This window comes from Rhinoraja longicauda, chromosome 36 (genome assembly GCF_053455715.1).
Source record: "Rhinoraja longicauda isolate Sanriku21f chromosome 36, sRhiLon1.1, whole genome shotgun sequence".
In the NCBI taxonomy this organism is placed as follows: Eukaryota; Metazoa; Chordata; class Chondrichthyes; order Rajiformes; family Arhynchobatidae; genus Rhinoraja; species Rhinoraja longicauda.
The window spans coordinates 19,061,845-19,075,958 of NC_135988.1; the positions used below are offsets into that span (position 1 = coordinate 19,061,845).

Below are 14,114 nucleotides of genomic sequence, written 5' to 3' on the forward strand. Positions count from 1 at the left end.
GTTGGGCCCAAACCTCTCCTGCATTGGTGCAACACCCTGTCCTACCCCCCCCCCCCCCCCCCCCCAACCCTTCCTTTTAAACTTTAAAAATATAACCACCAATTTCAATAAAACTACTTGCATTATCACTAAAGTGACAATGATGATTAAGGTGGGCCTAAAATTGTCGCGCTATCGTGTACCGTTTTGGCTGAAGTTCAGTCACAAACAAGTTTTAGTATATAGATGGTGTAGTGGCCTGGCGGAGGCCAGAGAAAATGGCATGTTATATCTGATACATGGCTGTATGTGATGAGGCACGGTGGCAGTGGTAGAGTTCCTGCCTTACAGCGCCGGAGACCTGACTACTGGTGCTGTCTGTACGGAGTTTGTACATTCTCCCCGTAACCTGCGTGGGTTTTCTCCGAGATCTTTGGTTTCCTCCCACACTCCAAAGACGTACAGGTTTGTTAGGTTAATTGGCTTGGTATAAATGTAAATAGTCTCTAGTGTGTGTAGGATAGTGTTAGTGTGTGGGGATCGCTGGTCGGCGTGGACTCGGTGGGCCAAAGGGCCTGTTTGCACGCTGTATCACTAAAGTAAAGAGTACTTGTTTCTGAACGTAAGTCAGAACGAAACATTCTAGCACTTAACGGCCTGTTAACCAGGTCCTAAATAATATATCTAGCACTTATGTTCTTATTGATGTAAGCAGCTACCTGTTTCCAAGGAGTTTGAGAAAAGGAAGTTAGACGTTCAAAGCCTATGCATTTCCTGTCTCTGCTTCCACCTCATTTTAAATCATGAACATAACCCCTGTGATTTGGGGAAATTTAGGTTTTACAGTTCTTTTTATTGCACGTACAGATAACCCTCGTTATAACGGACTGTGGGACCATTGTCAAATAGCTGGAGTTCTGTTTGATCAACCTGCAGCACGATCACGGCTGAATCTAATTTGGCAGGTTTAGCTTGGAAAATAGGTACTTAAAGGATTGGGAGAGCTAGATGAAATGAGAGCAAGAAATGGCCCAGCTCTTGCCAGGACAAGACCAAGAGTGTGCTTAGTATAGTTTACTCTGCATTCACCATTGAAAGTGCAATCGCCTGTGAAGTTGATGTTTCTAGTCAATGACCAATAATCAAAACCAGTTAAGGTTAGAAGTTGGATTGATGGTCAGATTCTGAGGAGATAGTATGAATTGTCTGGAACGTAGTGCTTCTATTTGCTCTCATTCTGCCCTACCACAAGGTGTGAGTTAATCCACATCACCAGTCAACGAGAGGTCAGATGGGGATTGCACTATCTTTAGTTTGGAGGATGCACTGTGGACATCCTGTTTTGTGCTCCTGTTTTCAGAAAAGGGGAAGTAGCCAGGGATGGATTCCAATGTAGACATGAATTTTTAAACTATAGGAGTATCACATGGAAATACGAGGAAACGATGGATGGACTGCAGGTTGGGATGCTGCATGTGAAACTCAAGCTCAATGAAGGTAATTGACAGGCCAACAGAGTATTAGAACGGTCACGGTGAGAACATTCACAAACAAGATGCAGGCAACATGGCCAAGGCTAGAACTTCATATCCTTGCTGGGAGTCCCAAGGTGCTATTGGGTAGGAAGAGCCAAGATTTAGACCCAGTGATGAAGGGGTTTGGGGAATATTTACAAGTCAGCATTGGGTGTGACTGGGAGGGGAGTCTGCTGTGGATTTGGGAGTTGCTGTCAGAACAGCCTCACCAAGTGTATTCTGTTGATGGATTGAATATGTTGACAGACAGTATCTTGGAACTGTTCTTATGATTTCAAGATTCCTCAATGTTCAGAACTGCACACAAACCAGACAAGCGGAGAATATTCCTGCACAATCCATGTGATCTTCAGATGGTGAGAAAGAGTTTGGAGTGGGGCCAGTCACTCGGTGTACAAGTGTCTTTACAAGTCTGGTAAATACAAGTTATGTGGCTGATCTTGCATTAGCCCTATCCTTAACTTTTGTACATTTCAATGAAACTGTATTCCCAATTCCAGTGAACAGACGAGTTAACGGCATTTCTCTTCATAGGACTGTCCCACCATGCCAGCCGAATCTTTATTGCACTCCATCTGTGGCAAGTATATCCTTGCTTGGGTAAGACCAAAACTGCACATTATGTTGATCACTCTTGTACTCAAAATCTTTTGCAGTGAGAACCAAGGTACGTACCATCTGCTGCCACTACCAATGGTTCTGTGTGCAATGCTTGTATTCAGTAACTGGCGTTCAAGGTTGCTTGAACTTCCAAACAGCACCATTTTACTAGATGATTTGGTACTAAAGTGAATAACCTCATGTTTGGCATATTCAATGCCAGCTGTGGCTTCCTGAATCATTACACGTGCATCTACAAAGCAAATCTGATGTAGTGACACCATTTTAGAGAGCAGCTTAATCATCCATGTGCACAATTGTCAGTTTCCAACTAAATTGCAGGATGGACTAAGTTGCTGTTCAATGAAGTGACTTTGCTGAAACTGTTCTACAAAGTATGAAAGAAATGCAAACTTGTATTTACTGATACTTTAGTGCTCCTCTACACCAATTGAAATACAAGTTTGAAATGGAAAGCAGCCAGGAATGAACTGAGGTTTTGACGAAGGCTTATTCGGACAATTCAACTAGACTCCAAGATATCGCACTAACAGTGCCCAAAGGCTCTGAATACATGGTCCGTATAAGGCCTCGCTTCAGTTAGCATCAGTTGCTATGGAAATTGTGGACAAACAGACTCAATGTTTAATCAACGAAGCATTAAGCTGGTAGTTCCTACTTCGGGAATACATACACTAGTACAGAAGATGCAAGGCCTGGACTTTGCCCCCCAGCAATCTGCAGGCTTGGTATATTTAGTTGCAACAACACCCTCATCTGATACAGGATCAACTAACAGCATCAGTGTTAAACTTACCCAATCAGCTCCAAGTAGAACTTTGCTGCTGTTGTAATAAGGAAGATGCGACACACCAATGAGTAGTTTATGGAGAACCTAGCACTTTATTGAGATCTTAGAATTTGGACTTCTGACAGCAGACATACGTAATAACTGCTAAGTTACAAAAAGGCACTTGCCGATCACAGCAGTGGCAGAGAGCATGTAAACAGGCCAGCTTCTCTGTACAACACTAGCCACGAGGCACTCACCAACTGCTGGACACGCATGCCCCTGTGTTTAACACCAGCCAGACCCCTTGTAGGTCAACCCAAGAGCTTTCTGTAGGACACCTTGGGCCTACCAGGGATACTGTGACTGAAGGAATTGCAATATATTTATCTTTTAAAAAATACGACTTTTCTAAGCTGCCTACTGAGACACTGGCTTCTCTGTAATACACCAAGTCTCAGAATAAATAGGAACACAATATTATTCAAGTATGAAGGTTAGATTCCTGGAGCCATCGTTTTACTGGCTTCTCTGTATCGACACCAGTTTCAATACCAATGGCGGAATGGCTTCATTTGCCTGAAACCCAGGAGCTCATTGTGCAGTTATGGATATTTCCTTAGATTTAAAAAAAAATACCAAAGTGTGCAACTTGCAGGCTTTGGAAGCAGCCCTTGACTTGTCAATCAAGGCCACAAGAGCCCGTTCAAAAAAAGTTTAAAAAACGAGGTTTGGCTAGTGCATAAACAACGATGCATAGCTTGTTGTTAATTCCTTTGAAAACCCTTTTGCTGTTTAAAAATCATTACGTACGTCCTCAAACAAAGAAAATAGGGGTTGGTAAGAGAATTTTAAACTCCACGTTGCTAATCCAAAATCAGGACTGCACGAGTCAGGACATTGAAATTACACTGAAGGGCCAGGGCGACAGAATAAGCACCATCACTGGAAGTGCCCCAATATTTGGGTCAAGCACTGACAATAGTTTAGAACCATTGTTTCGATTAAGGAGTGGAGTGTAAAGCAGATGTTGCAGACTAGGGTTATAGTTGTACTGGGGGCATGTAGTGTCTAGTCACCCAAACCCAAAAATTGATCCTCTGGTTTATGGTCCTTTTTAACTCTCACCCTGAACAAAAAAAAAAAACTACACACACATTAGCAAGGCAGTGGCTATCACAAGAGGGTCCAGGACAAACTCTGCGTGACAGGGGACCGGAGCAGAGGGAAGAACCAATAGATTTGTCCACTAGCAAATGGAGTTATGGGAGGACAGGTTATACAGAAGGGGGTCTTTCCCCTCGAGATTCTGCAGCTTCTCTGTATTATACACTAACAGATCTGGGGAGAAAGACTTTACACTCAGTACTTAAGTTTTTTAGGCACTTCCCAAGGGAAGCTATCCCTACCGAAGTGGCCATAAGCTGCTGTCTTCTGGTAAATTGGCTTCTTCAAGTCCAGATCCCTGGAAAACACATTCAAATGTTTTAACAAGTCTTCCAATCGTCCCAATTATCCACCCCCCCCCCTCAAACTCACCGCACTGCTACCACCCTACCCGTCTACTACCGACCGGTGTTTACCTGACAATAACACCAGGACGCAGATCAAAGTTTTTCTTCACAATGCTCAAAAGATCCTTCTCGCTCATTTCAGATGTCCCATAGGAGAAAATGGAGATGGACAATGGGTGTGCAACTCCAATAGCATAGGATACCTAAGCAAACAGACAAAACATCCTGTTAATGTACACCACAATTACTTGTTACTTCCAAGTAGCGATAAGCAAATTATACATCATGGCACCAGAATTTAGCTTCTTCAGCCATTACATGAGCCCTGCGAGTCAATGGATGCAGCACACACACCACTACGGATTAAACAAATCATCAGGCATGCATGTGCTATATTTGAACAGATGGATGTAGGACCCTCAAACTGTCCAATAGTTTTGCCATTGTATGGCTACACACTGATCATTTACATTAATTTCACTCACATTACCCCTTAAAAAGCATTCTCACGTCTTCCCATTAGCTGTAGTCAGGCCCAACTGGCAATGATTTTTTTTGATTCCCCTTTCAGGGAAACCATATCAACATCCCTCAGTTATATACCTCTACAAGTCACCCTTCAACGTCCTACGCTCCACAGAAAATGCCCCAGCCTATCCGGCCTCTCCTCATAACTTTTCGCTCCAAGGATGAGGCAAAATACCATGTGTGGCTCATCTGACAATGTGCTCTATTTCTTCTCATCTCACACAATTACCAAGTGGATGTGATGAGCAGGGTTTTGTTGTTCAGCAATCCCCATTTTTTGTCCAACTACAGCTTAGATCAGAGACCACAGTGTCACTGCTGACATGCAAATCACCTAGCAATCAGGCATTCCATTTGGTTTACTTTAATGCTCTCTGCATACGTCAGTGACTCACCTGCACAAGTACACGTCGGCACAGACCAGCTTTTACCAGAGACTTGGCAACCCATCGAGCAGCATAGGCAGCAGAACGATCCACCTTGGTGTAGTCCTTGCCAGAGAAAGCACCACCCCCGTGTGCACCCCATCCACCATAGGTGTCAACAATGATCTTTCGCCCAGTCAGGCCTGCATCTCCCTGTTTTGAAAGGCGTTTTGTTTTGAGGTTTTAATTAACATAAAAAAAAGTGAACACTTGTTAGTATTGTCACTAGAATTCGAGCTAGTGGAGCATGGCTCTACTTTCCTCAAGTGAATGAATTTTAGTATAGTACTAGCAGGTGCACAGTATACAAGATAAATTGGACTCACTCAAAACTGAAGCACATGACGTATTTACTGGGATTGCAAGGGAGTCATAAATCACCTTCTAGTTCAGAACTAAAGTACCATCCAGTTCCATGAACTGCTTCTGTTTAGGGGAGAAGAGAGGCACAGAAGATATTGAAAAAATGTCACTAGGATGGGGGAACAGTTACATGAATAGTGTGGCTGGGATTGATCTTGGAAAAGGATCTTTTTATAAATCAATGGGTATAGTTAGTAGCTAAAAATAAACTATTCAATTGGAAGAGGATCTAGATCCAATAGGACAAAGATCTAATGAAATTGGGAAGACAAATGGCAGGAGGATAAACTTAACGCAACAGGTTTTAAGTCAGAAGTTCCCAGCCAGAGGTAGTTGTGATTTGTACTAATCAAAAAGGGGCCTGGATAATTAAGATGAATGCATATACAAGATGACAGGTCTATCTGGAGCACAAGTATGGACCTGACAGGCTCAATGTCCCCTAATAGTCCCAATTTCCCTGCAATCAGTATACCTAGTGACAATACTCCCACTGCTCTGGAAATACAAGTAGCCATTGTAAAAGAAAGCAAACTTCCACCAATTTGAAATACTGCAAAATATGTCAGCATTCATATTAAATCAAGACACCACTTTCAATACATAAACAAGGGGACTTCACAACACTAAGAAAACAAATAGCCCCAAGCAAGCAGCAAATCTTTATCCCAGGAACTTCAAGCAATCTAGCCCATGTGGAAGCAGCCCAGGCAGGGTGCCCCATGCTTAAAGGAAACAGAAGATAATCTTTCTGCTCCTAGTTTCTATCCAGCAACCCTCCTCACAGGCAAGCACTGGGTAAAGAGAGTTTATTGGTATCGCTGTGCTCCTACCAGTGACACGTAACCTGGCCTAAAAGAAATAGCAGCACCAAAATGAATAGGCATGTGGCAAAAAGCAGTAGAAAACAAAAAGATCTTGCAGCATGTTTGCAGAGACAGAAGCAGCAACAGGCAAATGCATGCAGAAAACCATGCTTCAAGGGGCACAAGCTAATCTAAGATGCCACTTCAGCTGCTTCAGAAGCCTTCAAACAAAGAACAACTGCTCTAGCCAACCTGTGGTCCACCAATAACAAAACGTCCACTGGGCTGCAGGTGGTAAACGGTCTCTTCATCCAAGTACTTGCTCGGTACAACCGCCTTGACCACTTTGTCCTTCAGAGCATCCCTCATCTCATCCAGCGGAACCTCTTCGTCGTGCTGCACCGACACCACAACTGTGTGCACACGGATAGGAATGACAGCACCATGGTCCTGCAGGTACTGCACAGTAACCTACAAAGCAGAAGAGAACAAGTTTGATAGGTCAGACATCGGCATTTCTCTGGTATGGACTGACACACAATATCCATCAGCTTTAACAGCAACTGGACAAACAGGAATTGGCTGGGAGCACAAACAGCTGATAGGAAGTGCCACATGACACTGTAACAAGTTGGCTTTTGAAGTTACCATGAACAAAGCCTTGAGGAAATCAAGGACCAAGTCATATGACACCATGGAGTAATAAGAATACAGAGAGAAGAACTGCAGATGACGGCATACAAAAAAATGTGCTGGAAACTGGAGTTACTCGGCAGGTCAGGCAGCACCTCTGTTGCCTGATAGGCAATGTTTCAGGTCAGGACCAAAGGGTGGCCTTCTGAAGAGTGACCTACCCATATTTCCAGAGATGCTGCCTGACCTGCTGAGTTCCCCAGCACCTATTAAAAAAATAAGAATGCATCTTTACAAACAAGATGAGAAATGCTGATAAGGAACTGCATGTGCTGGTATACAAAATAAGACAAAGTGCTCATTGGGCTAGGCAGAATCTGTGGAGAACATGGATAGGTGACATTTTGGGTTGGGACATGTTTTCAGACTTGCAAATGCAAGCAGGCGAGAGGGCACCCGAGTGAGCATTGGGTGCTTCACACACTGCCTTCCCAAGGTTCCAGAAAGGGGTGCTTGCAGCAACTGAGGTTGTGACAATAACCAGATTCACTTCACACGAGCAACCAAATATACCTCATTGTTATAAATCCCCACCAATCACACGGATCATATCTCACCTGTGTCTTGCTGTCCGGCCGGAGCCAGGGTAGAGTGCCATTGCGGCGCAGCTCCGCCATTTTAGCATTCAGTTTGTGAGCAAGAACAATGGTCAGGGGCATGCATTCCTCAGTCTCATCTGTGGCGTAACCAAACATAAGACCCTGGGTAAAGAAAAGCAACTGAGAGGTCAGTTTAGGAACAACAGAAATGCAAACAAATAGTTTGTAAACATTGTCAAATTGGTCTTACTTGATCACCAGCACCTATATCCTCTTCATTCCTGTCCAAATGAACACCTTGTGCAATATCTGGAGACTGTTGCTCCAAAGCAACCAGAACATTACAGGTCTTGTAGTCAAAGCCTGTAACACATGTTCATCATCACTACACAGTTAACACACGCCAACCAAAGCAGTCAGGCATACCCACATAGCAACGCACCTTTTGATGAATCATTGTACCCAATATGTTTAACAGTATCTCGTACGACTTTCTGGTAGTCGACAGCGGCCCGAGAGGTAATCTCACCGCACAGCAGAATCATACCAGTTTTTGCAACAGTTTCTGCAAAAGAAGAGGCCAGTTACAATTCACAAGAGTAAAAATAAATAACCATGGTATTGTTATTTTTCTACTCTTCCCAAATTTAGAATATATTGGCGAAGGAACATTTTGAAATTAATTAGGAAATATGGGTTGTTTAAAAACACGAGCGTTACACAATACCTTAAAAACACAACAAAAACTGAATCCAAACAGACTTTAATTATTTCTATGACTTGATAATTGGGCAAGTCATTTCAAACCTTTCAATATACATTTCAAACGGTCTCAATGTTGTTTAAAAATAAAACAATTTTGACTATACATAATTCATTAACATAATTAGCTTCTCATTTCAGATATCAAATCTTACCACATGCAACTTTGGCATCTGGGTCTTGTTTGAGATGGGCATCCAATACAGCATCACTAATCTGATCACAGATTTTATCTGCAAATACAGTTATCGTTAATTAACAACCAGCCACACAACAAAACCCACCATCGTTGATTCTCCCTTGTATCCGCTTGTACCCAGTCTCCATTTCACTTCCAACGTTTTGTGGCTTAGCAAAATTGGACACATGCAAAGAATGCTTCAGATACTTTCAGAACCTACACTGCATCCACAGCAGAGGAAAGCATTTTAGTAAACCCCCACTCCATAAATTCTTGAGCATGATTAAGAACATGAATCTTAATCATGTTCAATATTAAGATTTGGCACACTTAGACTTCCAACATTTAGAAGTGCCAAGCAAACCAGGTTGAAACATACATGGTTTGCCAAGACAGGGTAGTGGCAAAGTTAGACCGCTGATGCTGAAATCCAGAACAACAATCTGTTGGAGGAACCCAGCAAGTTAATAGTACCCGATTGTGTGCAAGTGCACATTGGGAGAAGGGACTATTGACGAAAAGGTCAAAATCTTGTATCAGGATTACGTTAAACTAGGCTGGTCAGAAATTGGCAAGGGCCAGATTGTAAGATATTGAGGATTTATGTAACCATACCAGTGTAACTGTGCTTAAGGAGAATGTTGCCAGAACTTAATGAACCAAAGTTCAGGGAGAGGTTGGGCAGGTAGACATTTAATCCTTCAGAGATGCTGTCTGACCCTTTACTCCAGCCTTTTATGTCAATCTTTGGTTTAAACCAACATCTGCAATTCCTTCCTACACTTTTATTCCTTAGAGCTCAGGAGGCCAAGATGATTTTAGAGGTGTAGAAAATCATGAAACAGCAGTCGTACTACAAGGGCAGCAGAATCAAGAACTTGAGGGCATCAGTTCAGGGTCAGACGGGAAAGATTTAATAGGAACATGTGGCAACCTTTTCTGACACAGAGGGTGGTGAGTGTATGGAACATGGGTGTATGGAAACATAACAGCAATTTTCTCAGGCCTCAATCTTTTAATCCCTTCTCTAGAGATGCTGCCTGTCCCACTGAGTGAGTGACTCCAGCATTTTGTGTCCATCTTTGGCATTTAAAAGATACTTTACAGGTAGTGAATTGGAAAGGGCCAGATGAATAAGGAGGCAAAGGTGGGCAGCTTGGCCAGGTGTGCCCACAGGGGGCCAGCATTGGCCAGATGGGCTGAACGGCCTCGCCTGACACCGGGCTCCACGTGGTGCCCTCGTTCCCCATTGGCTGAGCGCGGGTCCGGCGCCGACCCGCCACTGGGGGGCGCGCACCGGAAGCGGGAACGCGCCCGCGCGCCCCCGGGGCAACGAGACGTTGCGGCATAAGGCCGGAGGGGCAAGCACGGCGGGCGGAGCCGGGGGAGGCCGGTGGTCGGAGCGCTGCGGCGGGCGGAGCCGGGGAGGCCGGTGGTCGGAGCACTGCGGTGAGCGGGCGGGCCCCGCGGTGAGGGGCGTGCGGACAGCCAGAGCGAGGGGAGGGGCGAGCACTCCCCGCCCATCCCAGAACTGCCGCTAATGGCGCCGACCAGCTCGACGTTTCCCGCCTGGGGCTCTTGTCCCACCCGCCCGGGAGAAGCGGGAAACCGACCCTCCTTGTCCCGAATCTGTGAGGCGGCTCCGCTCCCCCTCGCGGGCGTCATCCTGTCCTCACACCCCCCCTCCCTCCCTCCCTCTCCACGGCCCCGGGAACATTCCAGAACGGCGCGTGGCCCGCGGGACGCGCCGAGCCGCCCGCTCTGCTGCCGCCCACCTGGGTGACCTTCGCCGACGGACTCGGAGGTGAAGAGGAACGTCCTCTCGTCCAGCAGGTTCTGGTGCAGGCCGTTAATCTGTCCGTTCATGGTGCTGCAGGCGGGGGTTCAGGGGGGGGCGGCGGCGGCGTTGTTGTTTGTTGTTGTTGACGGCGATAACTAGAGTGTCTACAGCCGCTGCGCGCTGAGCAATGGCAGCCGCAGCCGACGCCGCTGCCTTTATAGCGGCGCCCCCACGTGGTCCCGCCCGCCCCGCCTCCCGTGGACAACCCCATCCCGGCAGAGGAGGGGGGGGGGGTGCGGCGCGGGAGACCCCACTCTATACTCCCTCGATAACGCGGCGATTGTGGCATTGGACAGAACGAACGGCACACATTAATACTAATTGCCATCCTGGAGGTCTGTGCGGTGGAGTTAAAATGCAGTTTATTGTGTTCAGCTTGTAAAGAGTTGCCCCCCTCCCCCGCTGCCCGCGCTGGGCGCGCTGTGGGCGGGGCCTGGCGGGCGGCTCCTGTCAATCACAGGTAGTGCTGAGAATGCCGCAGTGAGGCGCAGGCGCACTGATCCATGTTGCAATGCTCTGCAGACCGTGGCTTCCCGCGGTCTTGTGCACACACGTGCACTCACCTGTCGTTGAAATTGTTAAAATAGTAATCTTGAGATTAAATGCATGTTACCAAAACTCAAAGATCTGCTGGATAAAATAAATCAAATACTCGTTTCCTCCCGCACCCCATAATGTAATTAGGAACGACGGGGTTCATTAAAAATCACGGTTTTTAAAAAACAATTGCGTTTAAAAAATGTGACTGCAATAGTCCACTAATTTCATCCGATATACTTGGAAAAGTCACAATTTCTCATCTATTTATATCCGTTTATGCACAACAATGAATGCACAATAGGACCAATTGACTTAGATCTCTATATTAAATAACTGGGGCTCTTGGCGAATTTCAGATTAAATGCAGCGATTTATATTTGTTTCTAAAAGTATTCTTTTATAACTCCTTTATAGAGAGAATACACCGAACAAATGTAAAACCTATGTAACACATCAAATGTATTTCCTTGTTTCTTCAAATTTCTTCCGCACTATTCTCATGTCTTTCCTTGGTGGTAGAGTTTTGTTCCTATTCACAATTTAAATAGGGGGACAGGCAGACAGGACAGTAATCAACCACGAGCATGAGATTAAAAAACAGTAAAACTGCAGATACTGACACCCGGCAATTAACGCAGAAATAGCTGGAAAAGTTCAGGTCATGCAACAACTACAAAAAGAGAACGGACTTGAAAGATATTCTCTTTGTTCTTCCCTCTTACTTTCACATAAAGTTTCACATAAAACATTTGGATGTCTCACTTTCCTAGTTCTGATGAAAAGCCATTCACCTGCAGCATTAATGGTTTGACTCCACAGTGGGTCGCATCATGAATAGTGACTAGGTGAAGTACAGAAAGTAGATAGGGAGCTAAGTGACATGGTGTCAAGACAACAGTCTTTTCATCAATGTTAACAAAACAAAGGAACTAGTCAACAATTTCAGGATGACGTAGCCCCCCCTCATCAACATCATTGAAGTGGAGAGGTTCAAATTCCTGTGTGAAAATATCAACAATTTGACCTGGTCCAACCATATTAACGATATAGCCAAGAAACCACAATAACATCTCCACTTCTTCAGAAGACGAAGGAAAACTAGCACATCTTACCAACTTCTATAAATGCACCACAGAAAGTTTGTTTTATTATTGTCATGTGTACCAAGGTACAGTGAAGAGCATTTGTCGCATGCTATCCTGTCAAAGACTATATGTGGTTACAATCCATAGTATGCAAATACAGGATAAAGGGTACAACATTTAGTACAAGATAAAGTCATATAAAGGGTAGTTGAAAGTCTTCAGTGAGGTATTTGGGAGGTCAGGACCGCACTCTAGTTGGTGAGAGGACTGTTCATTTGGCTGGTAACAGCTAGAAATTCTTCCATGATGTATCACAGCTTTGTATGGCAGCTGCTCTGTCCAAAATGACAAGAAACTGCAGAGAAGGACACAGAGTGCTGGAATAACTCAGCGGGGAAGGCAGCATCGCTGAGAACATGGATAAGTGATGTTTCGGTCATCATCCGTGTTCTCTAGGGTGTTCTCTAGGGATGCTGCCTGACCTGTTGAGTTATCCCATGCACTTTGTGTCCTTTTGTGTATTAACCAGCTTCTGCACATCTTTGTTTCTACAAGAAACTGCAGAGTCCTGAACACTGCCCGACCCATCACGCAAACCTGCCTCTAATCAACCAATTCCATCTACACTTCACACTGCCTTGAGAAAGCAGCCAACATTATCAAAGACCACTCACATCCTGATCAATCTCTCCTCTCCTGTTGTATAGAAATACAACAGCTTGAAACCACCAGGTTCAAGAATGGGATCATCACTGTTATTAGGCTCTTGAAAGATTCTCTTGTGAGCTAAGGATGCATTCCCAATCTATCCCGTTACGACCCTTGCACATATTTTTTATTTGCACTTTCTCTGTAGCTGTAACTCTATATTATGCATAAAAGGACACAAAGTGCTGGAGTAGCTCAGCAAATCAGACAGCATCTCTGAAGAACATGGATAGGTGATGTTATGGGCTGAGACCCTCCCTCAGATTCGTACACTATATATGTTTCTACACAATATTATGCACTCTTTTTATTTACTTCTTATAATACCTGATGTATGTACAATATTATCTGTCTGGACTGCATGCAAAACAAAGCTTATAACTGTATCTCGGGGCATGTGACAATACTATACCAATACCAGATGCTGCTAGGCTTGTCAAGTATTTCCAACATTTTGTATTTACCTGTGGACTTTATATTTTGATTTGCATTAACTCTGTTTTTCGCTGTCTACATTTCTTGTCCAGCATTTTATGTTTTGTACTCATTAGCCACCACAATCCCCATGAATAATTTGCATTTTCCAAATGTGTAAATGATTAAAAGCTTGCTTCAGGTTTCCTGACCTCCCGAGAGAAATGATGTGGTATCAGTGTGTTTCAGCTTCTTTCATAGGCCCCCTCGGTCATGGTTGACCATGGGTTGTTTCAGCAATCTTTCGCTAAAACAGCTAGAGGAACTTGCTGATTTTATGCCTATGTCATCGTGCTGCTGCACTTTGCAACGTCAACCAAATGACAATTGGATATTTTTATGGTAAATGCTGTAACCCGATGGCTTGTTAACTAAACGATGAACATTGGCCAAAATGTGTAGGAAGGAACTGCAGATGCTGGTTTAATTCAAAGATAGACACAACATGCTGGAGAATCTCAGCGGGACAGGCAGCATCTCTGGAGAGAAGGAATGGGTGATGATTCAGATCAAGACTCTTCGTCAGACAAGAGATCTTTCCTCTGTGGTGTCAATTCAAGTCTATTGTCATATTGTGGGGAAGTAGAAAAGAGGAGAGACTGGACAAAGCGTGGCAGCTAATAGGCGAAGTTAATGCAGTCGGGTTCCAAAGCTAGACGATAACTAGCAGTCTAGAATTAACATGTTGAACATTGGTAGGTTAAATGGCCCTACTGTGTAGGCAAATGGTAGAATCTAGAGGAAAGTGAGGT

The 14,114-nt window shown here is 44.5% G+C and overlaps 1 protein-coding gene across 1 annotated transcript; it reads right to left on the reverse strand.

The window, feature by feature from the left end:
- Positions 1 to 3,003: 3,003 nt before the first annotated feature.
- On the reverse strand, positions 3,004 to 10,667 carry LOC144610203 (S-adenosylmethionine synthase). The gene is made up of 9 exons (XM_078428775.1): positions 10,491 to 10,667; positions 8,690 to 8,767; positions 8,215 to 8,337; positions 8,023 to 8,135; positions 7,791 to 7,934; positions 6,793 to 7,011; positions 5,342 to 5,524; positions 4,488 to 4,621; positions 3,004 to 4,369 (listed from the first exon to the last, which is right to left on the reverse strand). Exons 1-9 carry the CDS (start codon positions 10,579 to 10,581, stop codon positions 4,267 to 4,269), a joined length of 1,188 nt encoding a protein of 395 aa, XP_078284901.1. The 5' UTR covers positions 10,582 to 10,667; the 3' UTR covers positions 3,004 to 4,266.
- Positions 10,668 to 14,114: the final 3,447 nt, after the last annotated feature.